This window comes from Strix uralensis, chromosome 7, assembly GCF_047716275.1.
Source record: "Strix uralensis isolate ZFMK-TIS-50842 chromosome 7, bStrUra1, whole genome shotgun sequence".
NCBI lineage: Eukaryota > Metazoa > Chordata > Aves > Strigiformes > Strigidae > Strix > Strix uralensis.
The window spans coordinates 23,732,878-23,754,852 of NC_133978.1; the positions used below are offsets into that span (position 1 = coordinate 23,732,878).

General features: G+C 42.8%; 1 protein-coding gene across 3 annotated transcripts; it reads left to right on the plus strand.

Annotated features, from left to right (window-relative positions):
* Window positions 1-2,252: 2,252 nt before the first annotated feature.
* RPP30 (ribonuclease P/MRP subunit p30) lies at window positions 2,253-21,198 on the plus strand. 3 transcript variants are annotated; one of them, XM_074874909.1, is made up of 11 exons: window positions 2,253-2,382; window positions 3,357-3,412; window positions 3,732-3,788; window positions 4,156-4,230; window positions 4,781-4,852; window positions 11,269-11,358; window positions 13,472-13,588; window positions 17,117-17,146; window positions 17,572-17,609; window positions 18,686-18,804; window positions 20,743-21,198. In XM_074874909.1, exons 1-11 carry the CDS (start codon window positions 2,301-2,303, stop codon window positions 20,850-20,852), a joined length of 846 nt encoding a protein of 281 aa, XP_074731010.1. In that variant the 5' UTR covers window positions 2,253-2,300; the 3' UTR covers window positions 20,853-21,198. The 3 variants fall into 3 exon arrangements, with proteins under 3 accessions (XP_074731010.1, XP_074731011.1, XP_074731012.1); XM_074874910.1 differs by having other exon boundaries at window positions 18,725-18,804; XM_074874911.1 differs by lacking the exons at window positions 18,686-18,804; window positions 20,743-21,198 and having other exon boundaries at window positions 17,492-17,603.
* The last annotated feature ends 777 nt before the right edge of the window (window positions 21,199-21,975 follow it).

Here is a 21,975-nt window from a genome sequence, read left to right on the forward strand (position 1 = left end):
CAATTAAGGTGAAATTTATGCTAAAAATTCTGTATCACTCAGAAAAACAGAGCTACCATCCCTGAAACTCAATCTGCACCTTTACAAAGGAGGCTACTGAGGTTTTGAAGTTATGATAAAAGTGACCATGACATTCATGTTACTGAGTTGCTGAGACAGATAGTACCAAATAATATCTTAGCTCCCTAAAAGCGCTAAACGCAGAACTAAAGCAAAAAAATCTAATAGTTGCCACCATGGGCTGCCCACTGAAAACATATTAGAATTGTTAGGGTTTCTGCATAAAAATTTACAGAAAGGACTGCCTTGAGATCTAAGTGTATTGATAAAGAAAACACCTGGAGGGAGGAGATCTGGCTCCACCAGGAGGGGTCCAGGACACCTATGAAAGAAAGCACATTGGAAACTTGTGGCTTAACAATGAAGACGACAAAGAAGTTTTCAGTAGATCACTGGGGCTGGCCTAAACAAAAGTATTAAGATCTGAGTAATTAGTGTAGGAAATAAAGTTGTACGCTGGTCTGAGTACATGATTCATAGTACTTGATGGTGAAAGTGCTTCATACTCAGATTCTTACACCATTACAGCAAATAGGGTTCTGCAGATCTTCTGCACAAAGATCTGTTTAAATGTTATCCATTTTAAATGCCTCAAGGAAGGGTTTGTTTTGCTTGTATATTGCTAGATGCAAAACTGCTTAATCCTGTTTGATGTCTCTGAACACTGCTGCAGTAAGGCCATTCAAAAATAATTGATACATGTTTATGGATTGCTTCTTACATTCATTAAGACTTTCACACATTCATTTTCACACACATCAAAGAAAAGCCTTGACAATACCGTTCAGGCTACACTGCTTGTTCGAATGACTGGCAGAGAAGCGGTACTGGCTGATCTAATATAATAGGCAAGCACCTTACGCACACAGATAGGCCAAAACAGAGCTCATTTACTGAAATATCTTGACCCACTATTGTCAAGAACAGAATGCTGCCATAGATGTGGCAAGAACAAAGATGGTTTACCAGCTGTTTATTTTTTTTCCCTTTCAGAGTGATGCGTCTTTTCCATGTCACAGAGATGTGGCAGGCTGTTGTCTACCAGCCCTCAAAGCTGCCCTGAGCTCCTCGTCCAGTCTCTGCAGCCCCACAAGTAGCTTCTCTGTCACCACCACCCCAGGTCTTTGTAACTCATCAGATAGCAAGGCCAGAAACATGCCGAGAAGGCATTATTGTATCTCGGTCATCCATTGTAAACCATGTGATCTCTTTGGTAGAAATAAGCCACAAATCCCCAGACACACCTGGCACAAGCTGCACCAGGGGCAGACCCTGTAAGCAGGGATGTACCAGGAGTTGGCAGCATCAATGCCTTGGCCTTGGTTAGAGCATTTTTGCCTCATTAAGAATTCAGGGCTCCACATACCCCACAGATCTCCCTTTGTGAACGTTTAGCCCAGTTTGAAGAAAGAGAAAGCAGAGGACTCCCAGCCCAGCCGAGGCCCTGGAGTGCCACCCGAAGTTGGATGGGAATCGCAGACCTGCTGTTTTATAAGTCCCTGGACAGAAAAAACCCTCGTGGTAATTACCACCTGTAATTTACAAATTCTGTGCTATTTATGAATGGTAGAATGGCATTTGTGCTTTTTTAACAGCTCTACACAATGAATATGTATTTGGTTACTGGTCTATTACGATTCCTCAGACCTTTTGCATGTTGGGGGTATTTCTGGCATGGCAGCTCGGGGCTTTATTTCACATTTTTTTAGCTAACAGAGGAAAGAGAAGACCTTTCAATAACTAGAAAGGGTTCCTTTTTTTTTTTTTTTTTTTTTTATTGACAGTGTTCAGATGGAGCTCAACTAGTTTAACGCTAGTGCTTCAGTCCAGCAAGGTTACTGCTCCACCTGGTGGGTACAAGCCGGGGCTCTGCGCAGAGCGGTGTGCCGCGGCCTGCTCTGCTTCGGCTGGGTAGAGTGGCAAAGAGCCAGGTTTGATCTTCCTCAGAACTAGGTTTGAGCTTCCTCAGAGCCCCGCCTGAGACCTGAGCAATTCACCACAGAGCCGTTCCCCTGGCTCACCGCAGCCCTCTGGTGCAGCACCTCCGACCGAGGAGTGCCCGCGGGGATGTGAAACACGCTCCTCGCGGGCTGCTGCCGTTCTGCAGATGCAGCTGGCGCGTACCGCCGGGCCCGGCCGGCCCGGGACGGCTGGGGACTACAAGCCCCAGGCTGCCGCGGGCCGCCGGGGCGGGGCGGGTGCCGTGCCCGGCTGCGGCCCGCCCCGCCGCTGCGCACAGCATGGCCGGCTTCGCCGACCTGAACCTCCCGCAGGGGCCGGACAAGAAGGCCCTGCAGAGCCTGCTGGAGGCCGCGGCGCACTGTGAGTCGGTGTCCCGGGCGCGGGGAGGGCGGCAGGGCTGGCCCGGGGCTCGGGCTGCGGTGCGGAGCCGGTGGGCCTGAGCTGGGAAGGGCTGGGCCCGGCCGGGAGGGCAGCGGGACGCGAGCGGCAGCCCCGCCGGGCCGGCGTGGGCACGGCGTGAGTCTCCGGGCGGAGGTGTCCCTCCCTGGGGGCGAAACCTCGCCGGCGGCTTCCCCGGCGGGTCGCGTTCCCCTCGCTCCTCTCCGCTCTCCCCGCTCGACTTGCGCTTTCCTGTGAGTGGGGTGACCAGGACCGAGGTCTTCCCAGTGCTGAGCAGCAAGGAGAGCTCCTGTTGCGTCCTGTGGGCTCTGCCTCTGCCCCTTTATCCCAGTGTAACAGGGGTTTTTTTCCCAACGTGGACACACTTTTCCAGCTGCAGTTTCTTACGGCCTAAGTCTTTTCTCTGCAGCACTGCTGTACAGCCAGGTGCTGCCCGTCCAGTGTTGGGGCGTGATTTCTCTTTGGCAAGTGCACCATCTTCCTCTGATCCCTGCGGGACCAGACCTTTTTGTCGGCATCATTTTGAATGCTCACCTTGCCTTCTATAGCAGTATCTCTCCCAGCTCTGTGTTGTCTGCTGTTTTAACAACTGTCCTGAATGCCCTTAACCATATTCTTTAAAGAAAGTCATCAACAGGACCAAACTAGGGCAAAATATCTGGGGACCCCAACCCTGAGTATTCATGCTCATAAAGCTCTGCCATCAAGTAAATGTTGTCAGAGCTGGGTGTATTAAGAGGCAAATGGAACTTTTTTTATTTTAAGGTATTTTTTTGGTGAACTAATCTTCAGAAAAAAATAATGTGAAAAGTAAATATGCATGTGGTTATTAATGTTGAGACATTTAGGTGATAAGTGTTTAAGAGGTTTCTGTTTGGATTTGTTTCCATTTGTTTACTGGACAAGATATTCTTACTATGTGTTTACTTTTTCAGTGGGATATTCTGCAGTTGCTCTTAATCATGTCATCGATTTTAAAGAAAAGAAACAGGTAATTTTTGTTGAGGTTATTTGTTCTTAGAGTGTTTTCTCTTGTAAACCTACATGCCTTATTACATGTTCCCAGATAGCTTTATCTGCAGAATGCCCAACTAGACGCAAGTACAAATGTCTGCATTTGTAATGGATCTCCTGTTTTATAGTTCAGTATAATTGCCCCAGAGTTAACTTTTAATATGGTCTGTGTATTGTCCCTGGGAAATATTTTATTAGCATGGCAAATGTCTTTTTAGGATTGGAACACAGCTTTTGTTTACAATATAAACTTAATCCTTGACATTTTGAGTAACTTTGTTTTGTTCTCTTTTAAGGAAATTGTCAAGCCAGTATCTCCTTCAGAGTTGTTTCCATCTTTGCCTATTGTACAAGTATGTCTATGTACATTATATATATTATTATTCTGAGTTTTTTAGCTTGGTGTGTGTATATGTGATTTTGTGTATTCCATGTTAATCAAAAAAGATAAATTTGTCCATTGTTTGATTGTGAAAACTCCCAGCATCAGAACAATACACTCGCATTAGAGTAGGCTCTATTCATTATTTTAGAAATTATTAAATCGCTTCATGTGAATTTCAAATCTTCTTGTAGTTGAATAATTACAGTATAAATACATGTAGTTGAATAATTAGAGGAGCAAGGCACCATTTTCTTTTTATAGCGGACAGAGTAAAAGTCACCACAATTTTTTGCTCTGGAGCTTTTTAAGTCTTTTGTATTACTTCTTTTTTGTAGGGGACATCTAAAAGAATTAAAGTCTTAACCCGACTAACACTTGTTGTTTCTGATCCTTCCCACTGTAATCTCTTGGTAAGTACTTTTAGTATATTAATTTTCCAATTTTTATTTCCTTTTCTCAATGAACAAATGAAACTTGGGAAATTGTATGGGGAGAACTTTGTGGATTTTATAGGACTCTCAGCAGTGGTTTCTCAGGTCATATCTTTAGCAAACAACGTGATTGTGAAGAGATACAGACTTATAAGACTGGATATGGCTTCTGTTAATCGCTTGTCAATGTGGGACAACAGTTCTGTTCCTCTGTTCTTTTCTTTGATTTCTGGACTTCTGTGCATAAACCAGAAGACCATGAACAAGCCCTGTGTCTGTTTGGTTTAGTGCTATGTGATCGAAGCAAAAGGTGTAAGTGGGTGTGTGGGACAAGCCTCAAAATGAGAATGAATGACTTCCCAGTATGGCTCACAGCAGAGACAACCTATGTAACTGGGTGATTATTAGCTTTGTTCTAGTACTTTAAAGTGAAAAAGGGATTTTATTCTCATTATTTTGGTCATAATCATTGTGTATAGCTTTGGTGTCTGTCAGAATTTAAGTTAGTAATTGTTTCCTCCTTTTGTAGAGATCAACATCTGCAAATATAAGGTTATATGACATCATAGCAGTGTTTCCGAAGACTGAGAAACTATTCCATGTAAGTATAATCATCTGATCTGTAATGCTCATTCAGTAACTTTTATTGCCTTGGGCTAGTTTGAGTACATACTTTGTTTTGCTTTATTTCCCATTTTTTACAGGCCTGCAGGTCATGGGGATAATTAAGCAACATAGGCTGCCTGGTCAGTTGATAAACTGAGAAGGCTGGGAGGGATTAAAGGAGGCTGCAAGGCCTTGAGGTGACTGGTTAAAGTCTGAAACATCTACTTGATGAATGGACTTGTGTGCCCCTGCACTGTGGTTTCCTTTGTGTGTCTTGTACTCTACTGAGTACTTCTCTCTAGTGAGAAGAAACAACATCTATCTTTTTTCTAATATATATGTATATATACATATATACATACGCACACTATTAGCATGTAGAAAATTTCTGTCTTGAACTTCAACTTCTCAAAGTGACAGCTTTCCCAAAACACGTTTGCTATGTTCTGTTAGCACTAATTGTTCCTGGTCTCTGAAATGCCAGGGAAAGTGGGAGGATTTTAAAGCAGAACTAACATGGTTCTGAGAGTTACCGTCTTCCTTTTAGTATTAGGTCTCTTGGAAATTCACCCAAATTAATAGCTGATATCTCTTTCTTCATTTTTTCCTTTTATTTCTTTATTTGAAATCAAAAGAGGAGCAAGAGCTTACAAGACAGCTAGTTCTGGTTGTCATAGCATCTTGTGAACAGATAAAGTAAAACTTTGTGTGGTTTGAGCCCAGAGTCTTAAAAGCCCATGGCTTAAAAACACCTTCTCCCACCCCTCCCTTCCTCCCAGGCTCACTTTTGCTCCTGATTTCTCTACCTTCTCCCTGCCTCAGCAGTGCAGGGCACAGGGAATGGGGTTACATTCAGTCCTGCTGCTCCTTCCTCCTCGGGGAGGACTCCTCACATTCTTCCTCTGCTCCAGTGTGGCGTCCCTCTCATGGGAGACAGTCCTCCACAAACTTTCTCTGACGTTTGTCCTTCCCAAAGGATGCATTCTTTCCAAGATGCTCCAGTGTGGGTCCCCCCCAACATGTTGCAATCCTCTCGGCACCAAACTACAACAGCGGGGGCTGGTTCTTCCCACAAAGTCCTGTCCTTCTACGGGCGCAGCCACCTGCTCCGGTGTGGGATCCTCCATGAGCTGCAGGTGGGCGTCTGCTCCACCAGTGACCTCCACGAGTGGCAGGGTGCGGCCCTGCTGTCTCATACAGGCAGCAGGGCGGGTCTCTGCTCTGGCGCACCTCTCCCTCCCCCTTCCTACTCCTTTCTTCCACTGATTTTGGTGTTGGTATAGGTGTCCTTCTTGTAACTCCCTCTCACAACTCTCACTCCTCCTTTCAGGTTCCCCTTCTTAAATACGTTATTGCAGAGGCGCAGCCATCATCACTAATTGGCTTGGCCTTGGCCAGAGGCAGGTCTGACTTGGAGCTAGGGGTGTGTTGAGAAGCTTCTCACAGGGGACCACCACTGTAGCCCCCTCCCCTGCTACCAAAACCCACGTACACAAAAGCCCAGCACAAATTTCCAAAATTAAACATGCCTGCTTAAACATAACAGCCCTTGCTCCATTGCTGGATTTCTGGTTTTGTTTTGTTTTGAGTGTTTTGGATGCTCAAGCTGAGTGAAAGAAGCTGCACTTCTGTGACTTCATGATATGTTTGTTACTTTGCCTGCCGAGAAAACCATTGAGGCTGTAGAAAAGTAGAGCAGCCTCAGGGGAAATACTTGAAGGGCAGACAGTCATTTTCTCACTCTAAGATTTTATCCTGGCTGTTCAGAGCAAACTTGCAACTGAAAACTGCCTCCACAAAATTTGTGTTACTGAACAGATGCTGATGTTTGTAGCAGTGGTACTACTCTGAGTATGCTAGTGAGAGAAAATAGTGGGTGTGAATCATTTCCAAAACCTTAGTTAGGACTCATTTGTGACCTTAGCCCAATGCTGTTGTTTCTCATGTTGTTTTAGCTTAGTAGAAATACAAAAACCCCAATACTTTGTCACTTCTATGATTTTAGAAAAACAAGGTGTTGCAACTGTTTGACCATGAACTGGCTTGGTCCATTTCTGGTGTTTGACTGAAGAAGACATTTATTATTTAGAGGTGATACCTACAGTGATGTGCAGTAATTCTTCAGCTGTTAACTAACAGCACCAAGTATCATATTGTCTTTCGACTTTTATCCATAGCTGCTATATCTTGAATAGACCCTTTCTACCAGAAAAATGCCTAGTTTTAAAACACCATCCGAGGCAGTATGATCTCAGCTTGGCTTGTTGGGTCATAAGTGTTCATTATCTCTGTCTCTCTTGTACTTGAGAAGAATTTAATCAAAAATACTTGGTAACAGCTGATGTGAGTGGTCTGATCAAGTGGAGCATCTGGAAGTAAGTTATCTTTTTGTCAGGATGTTTTTCTTACAAAACGCAAAATTGTGATGTCTGACCTGTTGCAAGCTCATAAAAAATAACATTAACTCTGAACTGGAAGGGTAGGTGAAAGCATCGCATCTCTGTTAGCCTTGGTAGGCAGCAAACAGGCATGGAGTTTAAAGCAGTGTGAAGAAGGCACAGGGACACCAAAAGCAAATGTGACTCTTCGGAGGAATGCCAGAATTTACTTTCAAAGAGAGCTTGTCAGTATAAAACTGAGTCTGTTTTGGGTTTTTTTTAAATAAGTTAAAGCTGTTTTCTAGTATTGCTGAGTACCTGGTTTGACACATTAAAATGATATGCTTCTGTTTTGTTTTTCTAAATTATTTCTCCTCCTTTTGGAAAACTTTTCCAAGCAAAGTACAAAGCAAGAGGCTGTAGAAGAAGGTGAACTTCAAAGAATTTTTTTAGCAGAAGATTTCAAGCATTAATTATAACAGTTGCAGCTTAATGAAGCTCGTTTCTGACTGCTTTATTTTCCTTGTAAGATTTTAGGACTCTTGGGGGTGTGAGAGAGGCAAATAGTTGTAAAATACTTTTGAGGGCCACTCTCCACCTCTTTCTTTTGGTCTCTGGCAACAATGTAAAATCTCAGTTCTCAAGTGAGGTCAATTCATTTATCATGTGTTAAACAAGCATCTGAAGCCAGGTAATCAGCAGGGGCATGCTGTTGTTTTGGGGGAAAGGGGCTCTCCCTGATTTAAGGGTGGGTATTTTTTTATTTTCAGCCATTATTGTGAGTTCTGCTGCAGTTGGAAATCCAGTTGTGACAGTGTTTAAACTGGCATAAACAGCCATTCGTTTCTGCAGGTCTCTGCTCTGCTGGAGGAGCTGCTTGCTTAGCTGCATGGCAGTTTGGTTTGAGGAATACACCTTTGGCTGAAAAGTAATCAGAGTTTGTGCCAAGTTATTTTGCAGGCAGATCTGCTCTCCTGCTCTGATTCAGCATTCAGCCACGCAGATAGTTGTGCCAACACAAAGAGGATGGCTGTGCTCTAGACAGGCCAATGCAGACAGTGACACTCTAGCAGTTGATGGACAGTCTTTTAGGATGGAAGCAGGATTGTCGATGAGACCATGTTCATTGCTTCCATGCTGGCAGCACTTTGAGCTGGGGAGGGAACCCAAACATGTTTCTTGCAAACAGCATGAGGTGAAAGACTTCATCCTTACATGTTCACGTTCAGGGCATATTTGTATGTTTGTCTTTCGTGTAAAGATTTTAGGTTTTCTACCTCTGTGGAGAGTTGTGTCAATTTTGTAGAGGTATCAACAGGGAGTCTGGCACAAGTGATGTTACATGTGGAGTTTCAGCGTATACCTCTGGCTTTTACGACTTGTGGATCTTTTATTGTTAAGGATAAAGCCTTTTAGGGTGGATCTTGCACCACAAATTAACTTTATATTTTAAAATTGGCTGTTGGTAACTCATCGCTATCTCGAGAGCATCATCTTTCTTACCAACAATTTGGCACTTGGATTATTCTTCATAGAACAGGTTTTGTCATCTTTTTGTAAAAGAAATACATGACCATTGGAGATGTGCTCTAATTTTAGCATGGCCCAAAACCAGTCTGTGCACTCTTGTCATGAGCCAGAGAAGCTTTTCTGTGACTGAGTGTGGCAGTGATATGTACTGAAAAATGTACTCAGATCCTCCAAATAATTCGTCTTCAGGGGTATGAGGAAGCTGTGCTTGCCAAGATAATTGTAGAGCATGCTCCTCCTTTAAGTCTCCCAAGAGGATTGTTTTGGGCTGCAACAGGAATATCCTCTTTGTGCCAGTAATAAGGTCTGTGCCTGTTGCTTTTCAAAAATTTTGCTTTTTAAGATTTCTGTTTTAATGATATTAGTTAGTTCTGCCTGCTGTTTGTAAGCAATTAACAGATGACCAGTATCTAAAAAACACTTGCTTATATAAGTCTGAGGATGTAGTGCAAAGCCAAATTTCAATGTTTATTCCTAAAATGCTTGCAGGCCATCCAAGCAGTGGCAAATTTATTTATTTCTGGCTGTTTGGAGTTTCCCAGTAGATGGGGCTCTTGCCTGAGGTGCGGCCGGGCAGGCGCTGGGCTGTGCAACTGCTGCATATCATTTTCTGTATGAAGTTTTTGCACTTCAGATACTTTCAGCAGGCAGGCTAACCTTAACTTGCCTGTGTGTGTGACTTGTCCAGGAGCCAAAGCTAGGCTGTACATTGGAGTGTTTGGAGAAATCTCCTCTCCAACTTTCCATGCAGTGCAGGAATTCCTCCTGATGGGGAAGTATGACTCTTGATTTTGCTTTTCCTCGGTGGTGTTGTCTGGAATGTTCTTGTCGCTGAAATCTTGTAGATACCCTGCCATTTGGGTCACTCCCTTTCACACTGTGCTTAATTTGCAGAATGGAAAAGAGTTTTCCAGTGTTTCTGAAGCTGATAGGAAGGCATGTTATCACATAGGGCAACTTGCATGTTTCTGATGTGTATTCTTGCTTTCCTTCATTTTCAGCTTTTTCTCTTCCTGAATTTCCTATGGCCTCACTGACATCTTTTCTAGGACATGATTCAGCACTATTTGCTCTGTGGATGCTCCCATAAATCACCTCTGTCTAGATGGTAGCTTGACTCCATGTAAGAAAAGGAGTAAAACTGACTGTAGTAGGGCTAAACTTACACATGCAAGTCTAATTCAATGCAATAGATTCCAGCTCTGTCCTGCCTAACAGAGTTGGTAGGGCATGAAGATAAGTTTAGTCTGAATGGCTTGGTAGAGACATTTTAACATCAAAAACCTTGTGGTTTGCTGGATCTTTGAATTGCCTGCATGTGTGCTGTGGCTCACCTGTCTAGGAGGGGGTGCTATCAATAGCTAAGAAACATTCCTAAAGCTGGGCCTCTGCTCTCATCTCCATCCAAATTTCCTGTGAACAGACTAGTAGAAGACTGGTTTACAAAGCAATAGCCTGCCCTGCGTTAGAGTAGCCCAGCACCCCTACTGCTTTTGTGCCGGTACGAGGAGGAATGAATGGTTGGCGCCTGGCCCAGGTGTATTTGGTGCTGTTGCTGGCAGGTTTCTGAATGCAGAGAGTTCCCCTATGTTAAAATTCCTTTTAAACTTCTTCAGCCTATTTTATCTTCTTTGTTACAACACTGCTTACAGACATTAATCTGGCCCTGTGTAATCATCTTTATGGGGTAGGCATATACAATTCTTATATACGTTGTGTGCGTGAGATTACATATAAATCAAGGGCTCCCTTTTATGTGCACTTGATTTTCTCTATGTCAGTGTGGAGATTCTCCGCCCTTTGTTCATTCCTTCCATCTTTCAATTCAAGCTGTAAATTGTGGTGTGAGTTCAAAGCTAAACTTTTAAACTATAACCTTCAGTGCCGTCTTCAGACTCCACCAGAGACATGGCTTTCAGGAAGGACTGCACATTCTCCACCCAGCCAAAAAAGTGAGGCCCTGAGGATCATCCTCCAGTACTGGGCATGAGGCACCACCAGTTACTGTCTAACATTCTGCTTTTCTTTCAGTCTTTTCTCAGTTGCTTCTGGTAAAAATAATTAATCCTGAAAACAGTTGCTACACTGGAATTAAAGAGTGGTGGGGTAAGGGGCTGTTCCTGGGCTGTTCCAGTTGTAAACAGAGGTTGTCCTTCATTAGCTGCAAGTTCTTTTGCCAAAAGCCAGCATTGCTTCTGCATGTCCTGTGTCGGATAAAAACAAAGCAATAAGTCTTGCCTTTGGGTTGGTCATTATTTTATTGGAAAAGTAGTTCTGTAAGTGAGAGACAGCTTGGATTTTAATCCCACAATGCTCAAGCTGTGCACCTGTAGGCCTGCTGTTTTACTGATAGGCAAGGCATAGCACCTCTTCATTTTAAAACTGAACTCACCCTGGAGAGACATTTGTTGCATTAAGAAATGAGGGAGAATATTAGTGCACCTAAAGTTGGTTATGCATTTTTTGGCATATTTAATAATCTGTTCCTGTTTCTTTGCTGTAGATTGCTTGCACAACTCTAGATGTGGATCTGGTATGCATAAATGTAACAGAAAAGCTGCCATTCTACTTCCGAAGGCCCCCTGTGAATATGGTAAATTTACATCTAAATTGTTTTCTTGCTGTTAAACTCTGTATTTAATACCAGTCTGAGTTGAATTCCCTACCATTTCCTTCCTACCATTCCCATCCAAGTGGTTCTTTTATTTTCTTGCATGATGTATAGTGTTGTTTCAGATGTCCTTCACTTCAAGGCCTCCACTGCAGTATTTAATGCACAGTGATGTATTCTTTTTCTCCTTCCTGTCCTCTACTTAAGAAGGCAGAAATGGTGTTTCCAAGGAATGGAAACAGAGCCTTAAGGCCACTACTATGATAAGCAGTGAGATGTGGTGTGGTTGCTGACTAAGCTGCTTCCCAAACCAAAAGTGGTACAGCTGTGTCAGAATAGATAAACAGCCCTGTGATTTAAAAGACAGGAGAATGTGAGTGACAGTGTTAATTTGGGAAAAGGATGTCATGCCAGCTATTTGGAGGACAACTGTATTGGATCCATACTTAGACAAAGGAATGTCTTGGTAAATGAACTAAATATGGAATTGCTAAATATCTGGGACACAAGATGACTATCAGCATGGATCAAATATTTTGCTAATACAATTCTGCCCACTGTTAGTGGTTTGCCAGAAAGCTTAATCTGAACATGCTCTTAGGTGAACAATTTTTTTCCTGTGAGTATATGTCAAGGTTTATTCCACATGGGCATTCTTGGTTGATGTAGTCCTTAGTGCATAAAAATTTAAATTTAGAATTTGCTAGAAATCCTTCCTGTTCTACAGAAAGTTTGTCCTAGAATGAAAATTAAAAATTAATTAGAATGAATCCTGAAACAGAACGAAAGTAATACTTTGGAATTTACTATAGATTTGGAATTCCAGCATTCCATTTGGAATAACAATTTTTTATAAAGTGTTGTTTGAAAGTACCCTAGCTGCCTAAAACTCCAGCAGCCTGACCCAGCTGAGGAGCTGGGTGGCTCTTGGAGCCCTGTGTTTGGAGACATTTTCCTTACAAGCTACTTCACAGCTTCCACACTCACAGCTTCAAGGCAGTCTGTCAGTCAGACTGGTTTTGTGCATCCTGGGGCAGTCAGTTTTGGTTGTTGTGATGCCAGACAGGCAGATTGGCAGGCAGCTGAAGTGGTGGGCATGAGGTTAAAAATCTGCTTGACTGGAAGTTGATGTATTGCCATCACCTGCTTTGGTTTTGATAAATTCAGGCTTCTCTTCTTGTTTGCAGGTGTCGGACAAGTTCTGTGTAAAACATTTGATGTGTACATAGCTTCTGTTGTGCTTGCATGCAGAGGTCATGCATGGGTGGGAGCTGGATTAATTCCATCTGTATTTAGTTACTCGACTCTCTTACAGTATTAACATTGCAGCATTTTTAAATAATATATGTATAAAGCATAGAGTGACATTTCAGGTGAATGTAGTATAGGCCATGGAACAAAGGGCTCCTAGCTTTGAATTGTGTCTTTATGACTAGCTCACTGTGTCCTATAGCAAGTTGCTTAACCTTTCTCAGTGTGTTTGCAAAAACAAGAATACTAGGCTTTTGGTGAGGTACTTTGACAGGTAGTAAAGGATTTTAAAGCAGCTGAAAATACAATCAGTGTTGCTATTTGGAACCTCTTCTGTGACTCATTGTTACTTAACATTGTCACAAATACCAGAGTGTGCTGTGAGACAGGAGAGAAGGGTCTTCATTGCTGTTTTTATGCAAGAACAGGTTTTTCATCTGCAAGATGTGGGTACTGTGGGAAGTGATGATCTTCCTTACAGCAGGCTGTGGGGCTAGGGGAGGAGAGTCCTCAAAATTTCAAGACTTGTTTCTGACCAGCAGCAGTTACCTGTCTCCTCAACTCTGTGATAATGGAAAGCCAATTATAAATAATAAGTGGCTGATTTTGTTAAACTTCATTTATCTGTCATCCCAAGATTCCAGTACACATATTTGGTATACAGTGAAACCTTCCCTCCCGCCCCTTTCATGCTATGCTGTGTTCTTGCTGGAACAATTCCGCCTTAATTTTTTCATATATAACACAGTTAAGCTGAGAATAAGCTACATCAATAATAGACAGCAGTTGTTAGATTGTTATGCTTCTCTCCTTTTGATTTTTGATCACTCTCTTTCATGTGAAGGCAATAGATCGAGGCATTTACTTTGAACTTCTTTACACGCCTGCCATCAAAGACTCCACAATGAGAAGATACACAATTTCAAATGCGATCAGCCTGATGCAGATCTGCAAAGGGAAGGTAAGCTCTCAAAGTGAAAGCAGCTAATTAAGTCAGTTCAAATTCTTCTGGAGTTGTACAGACTGAGCCATTTTAAATGAGTTTGATGCTGGGATTTCTGAAGCTGTGACACAATCTTTGCCTACTAATACAAGGACACAATTATTCTAGCTCCAGATACTTCCAGCCATGCACCACTGCATGCTTTCTTCTTAAGTTGTCAAACTGTTAGATTCTTTTTTCAGAACAACCTAGCTGCCGTTATGATATGCAATACCCAAAACAAAAAGGAGGGGGGGGTGGGGGAAGTGCTAGAGATCTAAGGTTTGCATTAGAACTGAAGTCCATGCATATCTTTACCCCATTTCTTATTTCTGATTGACCAAAATCTCTTTTTTGATAGTATACCTTGAATATGGGGGATAGAAAATAATAAGAAAAAAGTAGAAATCTTGTTTTGTTAAACAGTTAGTAAATTCCTAGTGTACAAAACAAACCCAACAGCTACCTGGCTATCAGCCAGGACTGCAGTCAGATCAACTGCATCCTTCCCTGCTACTGAAACCCAAGGAAGAAGTAATGCTTGCAGCTGAGATGCCTGTAATCCATTGCTTTCATACCTTACCTCCTTCCAGGCTACCAGGCTAAGCTGCCTGTCATGCTGGGTCCTCTCAGGCCATGTTTTTTTTAACAGGGAAGCATATCATAATACATATCCAAGTTAAAAGAGATTGTGGCTCCCACCACCTTTATTGGAAATGGCCTTTGCCACACTTAACTAGTCCAGAGAAGCCAAAATTGACATTACCCTGCAAATCTAGTCTGAAGTGGGATATACAGCTTGGAAGGCCAATTAAAAGCAGATCAGTCTTTATCTCAGTTCCCCTCAGACATGGCAGCCTATTTTATAGGACAGCAGAGTGGGTCAGACAGATTAATTCCCTTGGTGCTACAGAAGAAAGTGAGTATTTGCACAGCCTTTCCTGAGAAGTCCAGCTCTGGGAGTTAATTGCACAAAATACTAACTTGGAGCAGATGTACAAACACACAAACCCCCTTTCCTTTGGGATTCTGTTTTACCAGTGCTCCTCTTTCCTCTGTGCAGTTAAAGATACGTTTCTCATGTGGTTGTTGATTTGGAGAACACTAGTTGAGTTGGCGTCACAAACAGTGAGATGTTTGGGCACTCAGTCTGTGCACAGTGCCTTTTCTTTCTGCATCTGTCAATCTAGTGCATCGTCTGTGCCTGGAAGGTAAATCAGCTGGAGCTGGGCATGACAAGTTGTTGTTAGGCACTGGACGAGCTGGGAGAGGACTGCTAGTTTGTCTTTATTTCTTGCCATTATTTTTTGCCTCCAGGCTCAGTACATGGTGGTCTAGCAGAGATGGTTATTAGCCCTCACTGGCAGTTCGCCTCCATCAGTTATGTAAAGGCCTTTCTTCAGCGAGACATGGGATGGCTGGTCCATAGGCTGCTTGCTTGGCACCTGGCACGCAGCTCTCCCCTTCTGTAACCTATAGTTGCTGAACTTGTAGCAGCTTTTGGATCCTTTTGTTCCTCCTCTGTTGTAGTAGAGCAGAGAAACTTCTAGAAATTTACTGGTGTCCTCAGAGCTGGCATTGAGCAGAGTCCTTAAGACATGTTAAAATGTGCAGGGAATGAGGGAGGGACACACCTGCCTTGCCAGACAGAAGGTGTGTATTAGCCACAGTCCCTCACCTCCCATGTTTTGGTAACTGAGTGTGGGTACTGTGCCTGGAGCAGTGTAGTGAACAGCTGCTGCTTCTTTACCTGGGGAGATAATGTTTTGCCTTTGGGTTCTTTCCTTTAGCCCTTCCCTTGGATTTGCCTTTGCCTGTCTCTCCTTCACTTGTTAGCAGTGCTTTTCTTGTCTGCTCTTGTCTCCTCCCATCTTACCCATCCCCTAACTGCAAGTCAGTTGCCTTTGAACCAGACGGAGCATATCTCCAGTGCACAGCAGTGAACCACGATCCCGCACTGGTTCAAGATGGCTCACACAGCTGCTCTGGGACCTTCTCCAAGCCTGGGAGACAGGCATTGGTTGCTACAGCTCAGAGCAGGAGATGAATTTTCCCAGCAAACTCTTGCAGTCAGCACCACTGAAGCTGAAAAGCCCCCTTGGGATCTGTAGTGCAGTCATTTTAAAGGTGAACTATGCAGAAAGAAATATCCTAGGCTCCATCATAACGTGTGCTGTTAAGTCACTTTGATGTATGTATTGCTCCTGCTTCTGGCTTTCCTTATGCTAAGGCAGAGTTGTCTGTTCCATCCTTTCCTCCTCAGCACATGAGGAAACCTTGGGCACAGTGTGAACATGCAGTCATTTCCATGCAAATAGCTCTTTTATGTGTTGAGTTCCAGCTGCACAGAGCACTTTCTTCCAGTGTCAGCCCTGCTCTTTGTGCCGGGGAGGTGGCAGGACAAGCAAAGCAGTGTGGGAAGGGATCAAAAGCCCCACCTCATAACCGAAGGTGGTGAGATGTGTTGATGGTACTGATGTCAGAGAGGGAAAGTCTTTTGCTGCCTCAGTACAATTCTCATTCCCACCCCCTCAAGCAGGAATTCCCAAAGCCTTTTATTCAGTATAATGAAAGGTGCAAGAAATCTTTGCTGCTGCAAAGTTTCCACCTGTGCAAAACAGTCTCCCCCTGGGTGAGCATCCTTGGAGGTTTAACATCAGAATGCTGGCAGCTGAGCTGTGGTATCTGCCAGCCCCCAAGCAGTCACGTACCTGTTATGCAGAAACCTTTGGGAGAGAAGGAAGAAGGATGTGTCTCTGCCTGGTGATTTTCATGGGGGTGCCAGTATTACGGGAAGTGAGTGTATAGCATGCATTGGCAGCCACTGCCTAGCTGCAGACAGATTTCCAGAACCAGTGTGTGTTTAAGGCTGACATGAATGCTGAGGTTGGGGTTGAGTTGTACCGCAACACAGAGTAGGCTGAAAATTTGGGAGCACCAGACTGTCTAAAGGCACTATCTGTAAGCTGCTTCTGGGGTATCCTGGAGTCTAAGTCCATTTCGGTTACAGCTCAGGCCATGTTGTCATTTGTGTGGGGTCTCTTTCAGCTAGTGTAAATAAAGGAGGGTGCTTCTTAACAGTCTGTGCAACTCTGCATTTCTTCTTTACCCTAAGGTCCCTTTAAAGTCCACTATGAGAGATACAGGCTGATAGGTGCTTGCTTAATGCCATCGCTCTGACATACCACTTAGCCTATCCCTCCAAAAGATGCAGTGCTTATTCAACTCACATCTGTATGAGAGGTTTGTAACTGTGAGGGAGCACTTGTCCCTGTGCCCCTCTCTCTCTAGGGGGCAGGGAGATGACTTGGGTTTATTCATGTCCCCAAATTAAGATCCACACACTGCTAGAGTTCACTTCATCTGAGGGCATCAGATACTGTGATGTTTAATTGGGCTTTGAGCCTGAACTTAGTTAATGCTTATGAAGTCTTTGCTGCTTGCTGATTTTTTTTCATTTCTTGATGCTGTCTGACAGATGAACGTTTGTTCTCTTTTGTTTTCCAGAACATTGTTATATCTAGTGCAGCTGAAAGGGTAAGTCTCAGATTTTTTTTGAAGTCAGAACAATTTGAGGATTTATCTGTGGCTGAAAATACAGCTTTAATTATATATTAAACATACAAAAATTGTAATTTTAAATATGATTGCCATCTTGTGAGTTTTTTAAATCAGTTTTACCAAAGAATTGTATTATGGGGTTTGGGGCTTTTTTTTTTTTTGTTTGATTGGGTGGGGGTTTTTTTGCTGCTGTGGTATTTTCCAAGACAGTTTTCTCCCAAATGGGGACTCTGTTTTCCAAAATAATAGTATTTACTTGATTTCCTAGTGCATCTTCAGTAGCTTGCTGTTATACAGCATTTAATCTTGCTTTTCTGATAGCCCTGTCCTGCCTGCTCACACTCTTGTCAGCCCGCGAGAGAAGTGCATGCACGTGTCCAACCTTCTTTGTTTTGTTTTAGCCTCTAGAACTACGAGGTCCTTACGATGTGGCTAATCTGTATCCTTTTTCCAAGTCAAAGACAGCAGTTAATAGTAACACATGAAAGTTCAAAGTGGTTTTGAAATACTTCCATCCTTTACACTCCTTGAACTTTACACAGTGATGCTTGTTGGCAACCAATTCAGTGACAGGGCTCTGAGTAGGTGCAGAAGGAGCAACAGATCTTGGTCATGGGGTGGCATGAGCAATCACTGTAAATAATAATGCCTGTGTTCAGCTACAGGTATGTTTTGTTGTGCTATGCATTGATACTGTGTGGGTGTAAGCAGAGAAATTAATAAAACCCATACAAATTCTATGGACACTGTGAACTGAACCAGAAAATATTACTTATGATCTCCAAGGTGCCACATCTTTGGTAGAAGAAGGGATAAAATTATATTAAGAAAGAAAAAGTTCCTATCTTAGTGCTGGTTGCTTCTGGTCTGAATTTTCCAGTCCTTAGTTACATATCTACTGTTAAGTAAGTGGCTGTGTTTTAGAAACCAAGGAGAGTACCTTTTCTCCCCTTTTAGGAATTCAGATACATTTTCACTATTGCCCCCTCCCCACCCCACAAGCACGTATCTGGACTGTCCATTGAAGGGGAGGAGTGTGCTCTGAGTGGTGAGAACTGTGTGGGAGGGTGTGTGGCCTGGGAGGATTTTATGTGCAGTGTTTCCTTCCCTTTTAAAAAGAGCAGTCAGGCTCAACCCCAATTAACATACGTAATCTGGTGTCATCCCTGTCAAGGTGGCTGGGAACTTTCCAGCGTAATGCTTTTGTTTCAGCCAGTGTCATTTCCCTAAAACTGAAATTTTCAATGGGGTATTTTTTTTGCTTGATTATGCATATAAAAATGTTCCCGTGTTGACAGACTTTTATTTTCAAAAGTACAGCTCCTTGCCTGGAAAAAGCAACATTGCCAGGAGCTTTCCAGGAGGGCTGGGAAATTGCAGCCAGGAGAATTGAGTGCCTCAGTTCCCTGCCTCTGGGTAACCTTATGCAAAATGTCACTGTGAGTTACAGCTTTGCTAATTCCCAGTTACTTGTAAGCAAACCTAACATGCAGACAGATTTTCCTATTCTGTTTGTTCCTTTCTGTGCATTTTGATCCTGAGCAAAGGTGACAGAGGTTTGCTGTTTGGCCTGTCAGAAGGCGAAGCCAAGGCAGCTGTGTCTACCAACTGCAGAGCCACCATGCTTCATGGAGGTAAGTGAAAAGCACATGCAAACTTGTCTACATAACACGTGCATTGGTTAAACTAAGTTTGTGTTAATGCATATTTTCCAAAAGGTCTGAGACCTTATAGAGCAAGTCAGCTTAGGGTTTTAGCTCCCATTGTTGCCATGTTAGCAAATGAACTGATGGTGCTGTTTGTACTGGAGTACTTGCTTAACCACATTAACAAGGCAAAAACTGTTTAGCCAAAACACAGATCTGCCCATTGTGCTTTGTAGTGAAACTGTCCCTTGTTTCAAAAAGGGTTGAATGCTGATCTCGGTGACACCAGTAGAAACTACATCATTGACTTCAAGAAAATCAGGATCTATGTGTTTTGTGTTTACCCTCTTGCAGCATGATTGCAGAAGGAACCTTTGCCACATCCCTTTCTGATGCTTCATTATGTGGTCTATTTCTGACCTGCTCTTCAATGTGGACCATTTCAAACGATGCAAAATCAAGTACCCTGAGTGCTTGCTGCTTAGAAAAAAAAAGTTTCGTGTAGTGTACAATGGCTTGAAGTGTTTTGGTGAAGCAAAACTTGCTTCCTTATTCTCTCAGCAGAGACAGCTTACAGTAGCTGTCTTCTACTTGCCTGTTTTTAATATTAAGAAAGTGGAAATTTAACTTGTGGCCCCTTGCACTGGAAATCAAAAGCTTTCCTGGTGTCAGTGCAGCAAAGAGATGACACAGTTTGTGTTCCAGCAATCAATTTAGGCCTTTGCTTTCCACTGTAGCACCAATTTCTACATCTCTACCCTCCCTTTCACATGATTATTTATTGGTTCTTAGTGTTTCTTGATTTTTGTTATTTATTCTGATGGCAGTTTAACTTTGTGACTGAGCAGTCGCATCTAGCTCTTAATTTCTGCCTCTGTCAAGATTTGTTGGGTAGGTATGATTTCTGGACACCTCCCAACAACCTGAGTTGCTTTAAGTTTCAAACACACAGTATGATTTGGTTTGCATTTCTTGTTTTAGCAGAGGTGAGGCTTGAACCTGCTATAATTCACAGCAAGTAGCTTTGATCTCTTGGAGAGGGCATTTCTGCGAACAGGGTCCTCCCTCAGCCTGCTACTTATCTACATAGAGACAGTGTGTTGGAAGAGTTTTTGTCAAGTTTATGTGGAATTTCTTGACTGTCGTCTGTCTGTCTTGTGAAATTAAATAACAGATGTCATTTCCCTGTCCTGCAAAGAATACTAGCCCAGAATAAGTCAATATATTTTGGCAAAGTTCTTGCTGAGCCTCTTTGCTAACAGAGTATTTGTATGGAATCTCTTCTACCTCAAATTTTGTAGTGAAGCCTCCCACCAGTAGTTGTGAAGTTGGATTGGGCTCACTAGGTTGTTTGGCAAACATGTGAGGAGTTTGATAACATCACACGGTAGTATTTTATGGTAATGCTGAGGGTTCTGTAAATAAAATATTTTTAATACCATAAAGCCACTTACGTGGTATGTATAGGGGAGCCTCTGCCAACATAGCTGTGCCAGCATAGTCTGTTTAAGAATCCTGGGGTATGTGAATACATTTTTAATATATTTAAGAACAGTATGTTTTGCTCAGAAGTGCTTTTGACAGTGCTTCAAGAATGTGGCCTTCTGTGACTACAGAACTGATTAAACCTGGTTTCCTATGGTTTTGTGTGTCTGTAACCCCTCAACCTCTGCTGACTTCAATTTTCCTAATGTTTGCTGTAATTCTACACCCACCATCAGATTTCCCTTTAGTTTTCCCACTCCATAATGCAGTGTATCTCCAGCTCCTGCCCATGCAGGTTGCTTACCTGCTACATATAATAACTGGCTGGCTGCTAAACATGTTGAACTGTGCTTTGGGGCATGGACATCTGAAATGAGTATGCATTAAATGCATTAGTGTCACTTTATTTGAGGTACTGCAGCTTCTACTTGTATATTCCAGAAACTCGGAAGAGTGCCTGTGGGGTAGTGTACACAGTGAAGAAGCCTCGGAAGGTTGAGGAGGAAGAAACAACACTGCCAGCCTGCAAAAAAGCTAAGACTCAAGCTTGAGGACTGAACCAGTTGTCAACAGGAGCCTCCATCCCATCTTTACCCAGTGTTGAGTCTTCCACCATGCTCCAGCCAGCCCAGTTTCTCCCTTACTACTTTATTTAGCCTGGAGAAAAATTATTTTTCTGGTGTTCAAGTGGGGAAGCTGTGGGAATGAGACTGCCGAGTGGTAGTTCACCATATCTGAAAGGTCGTGCTGGGCTTCTGACCAAGGTCAGGAGACTGTCTGTCCACCCTGTCTTATGTCTTCTGGAGTTAGTGCAAATTTAACACAATGTTTCTAACATATGGAAATTTTCAGTTGTACAAACGCATTCCTTTTTTATTAAAAATGGTTTTAAAAACACATGCCTTCAAAATCTAGCTCTCATGGTTTCTCAAGTTTTAAACACATCCCTGTACTAAACCTTACAACCGCAAGCCAGTAGATGAAGCTTACCTTCAGTGGCCTGTGAAGAATAATAGTGCAGTAAAAAAACCAACTCTGCTTCCCATTCTGTTTCATCATCAATAGTTAGTTATAAAGAAGATCCCAGGATCTGTCACTTGCTAGGAGATATCTTGGATTTATGTTACAGTAGGACTGACTGACCTGACCTGGCAGACGCACATCCCAAAGGCCATCCCTGTCCTGCAGTTCTTAAAACCAAACAGTAACATGAGATTGTTACTGCAGATGGGAAGGAAGAGCCCAAGGTTACTCTGAATGTGTGCTCAGCATGCTATGTTGCAGTTGCAGCATAACAGCTGTCTCACCTAGGCCTGAGCAGTCTCCACGTCACATCATTTTTACTGCATCATTTTCTTCTTTATGTCCTGGTCTGGCAGTGTCGTCTATGAAAGTGTTCATTTTGCTGTCTCCTGCCTTTCCATTTGCCTTCCTGTTAATGCCTCAATAAACCTAATCTGGCTGCCAAAAAAGCAATCATAACAGATCTATAATCAGCAGAGCATTTTCAGAGCTCTTTCAAATGTTAGCTGAAGTTTGGTTTTTTTGATTAAACTGATATAAAAATTATGTAAGCTAGTATATTCAAGATACTCTTGAGCCAGCTTTACTGTGAATATTTCAGTTCTCTATTTGCATCTGACAATAGGTTGAGAAGTGGAAGTTACAGCATGT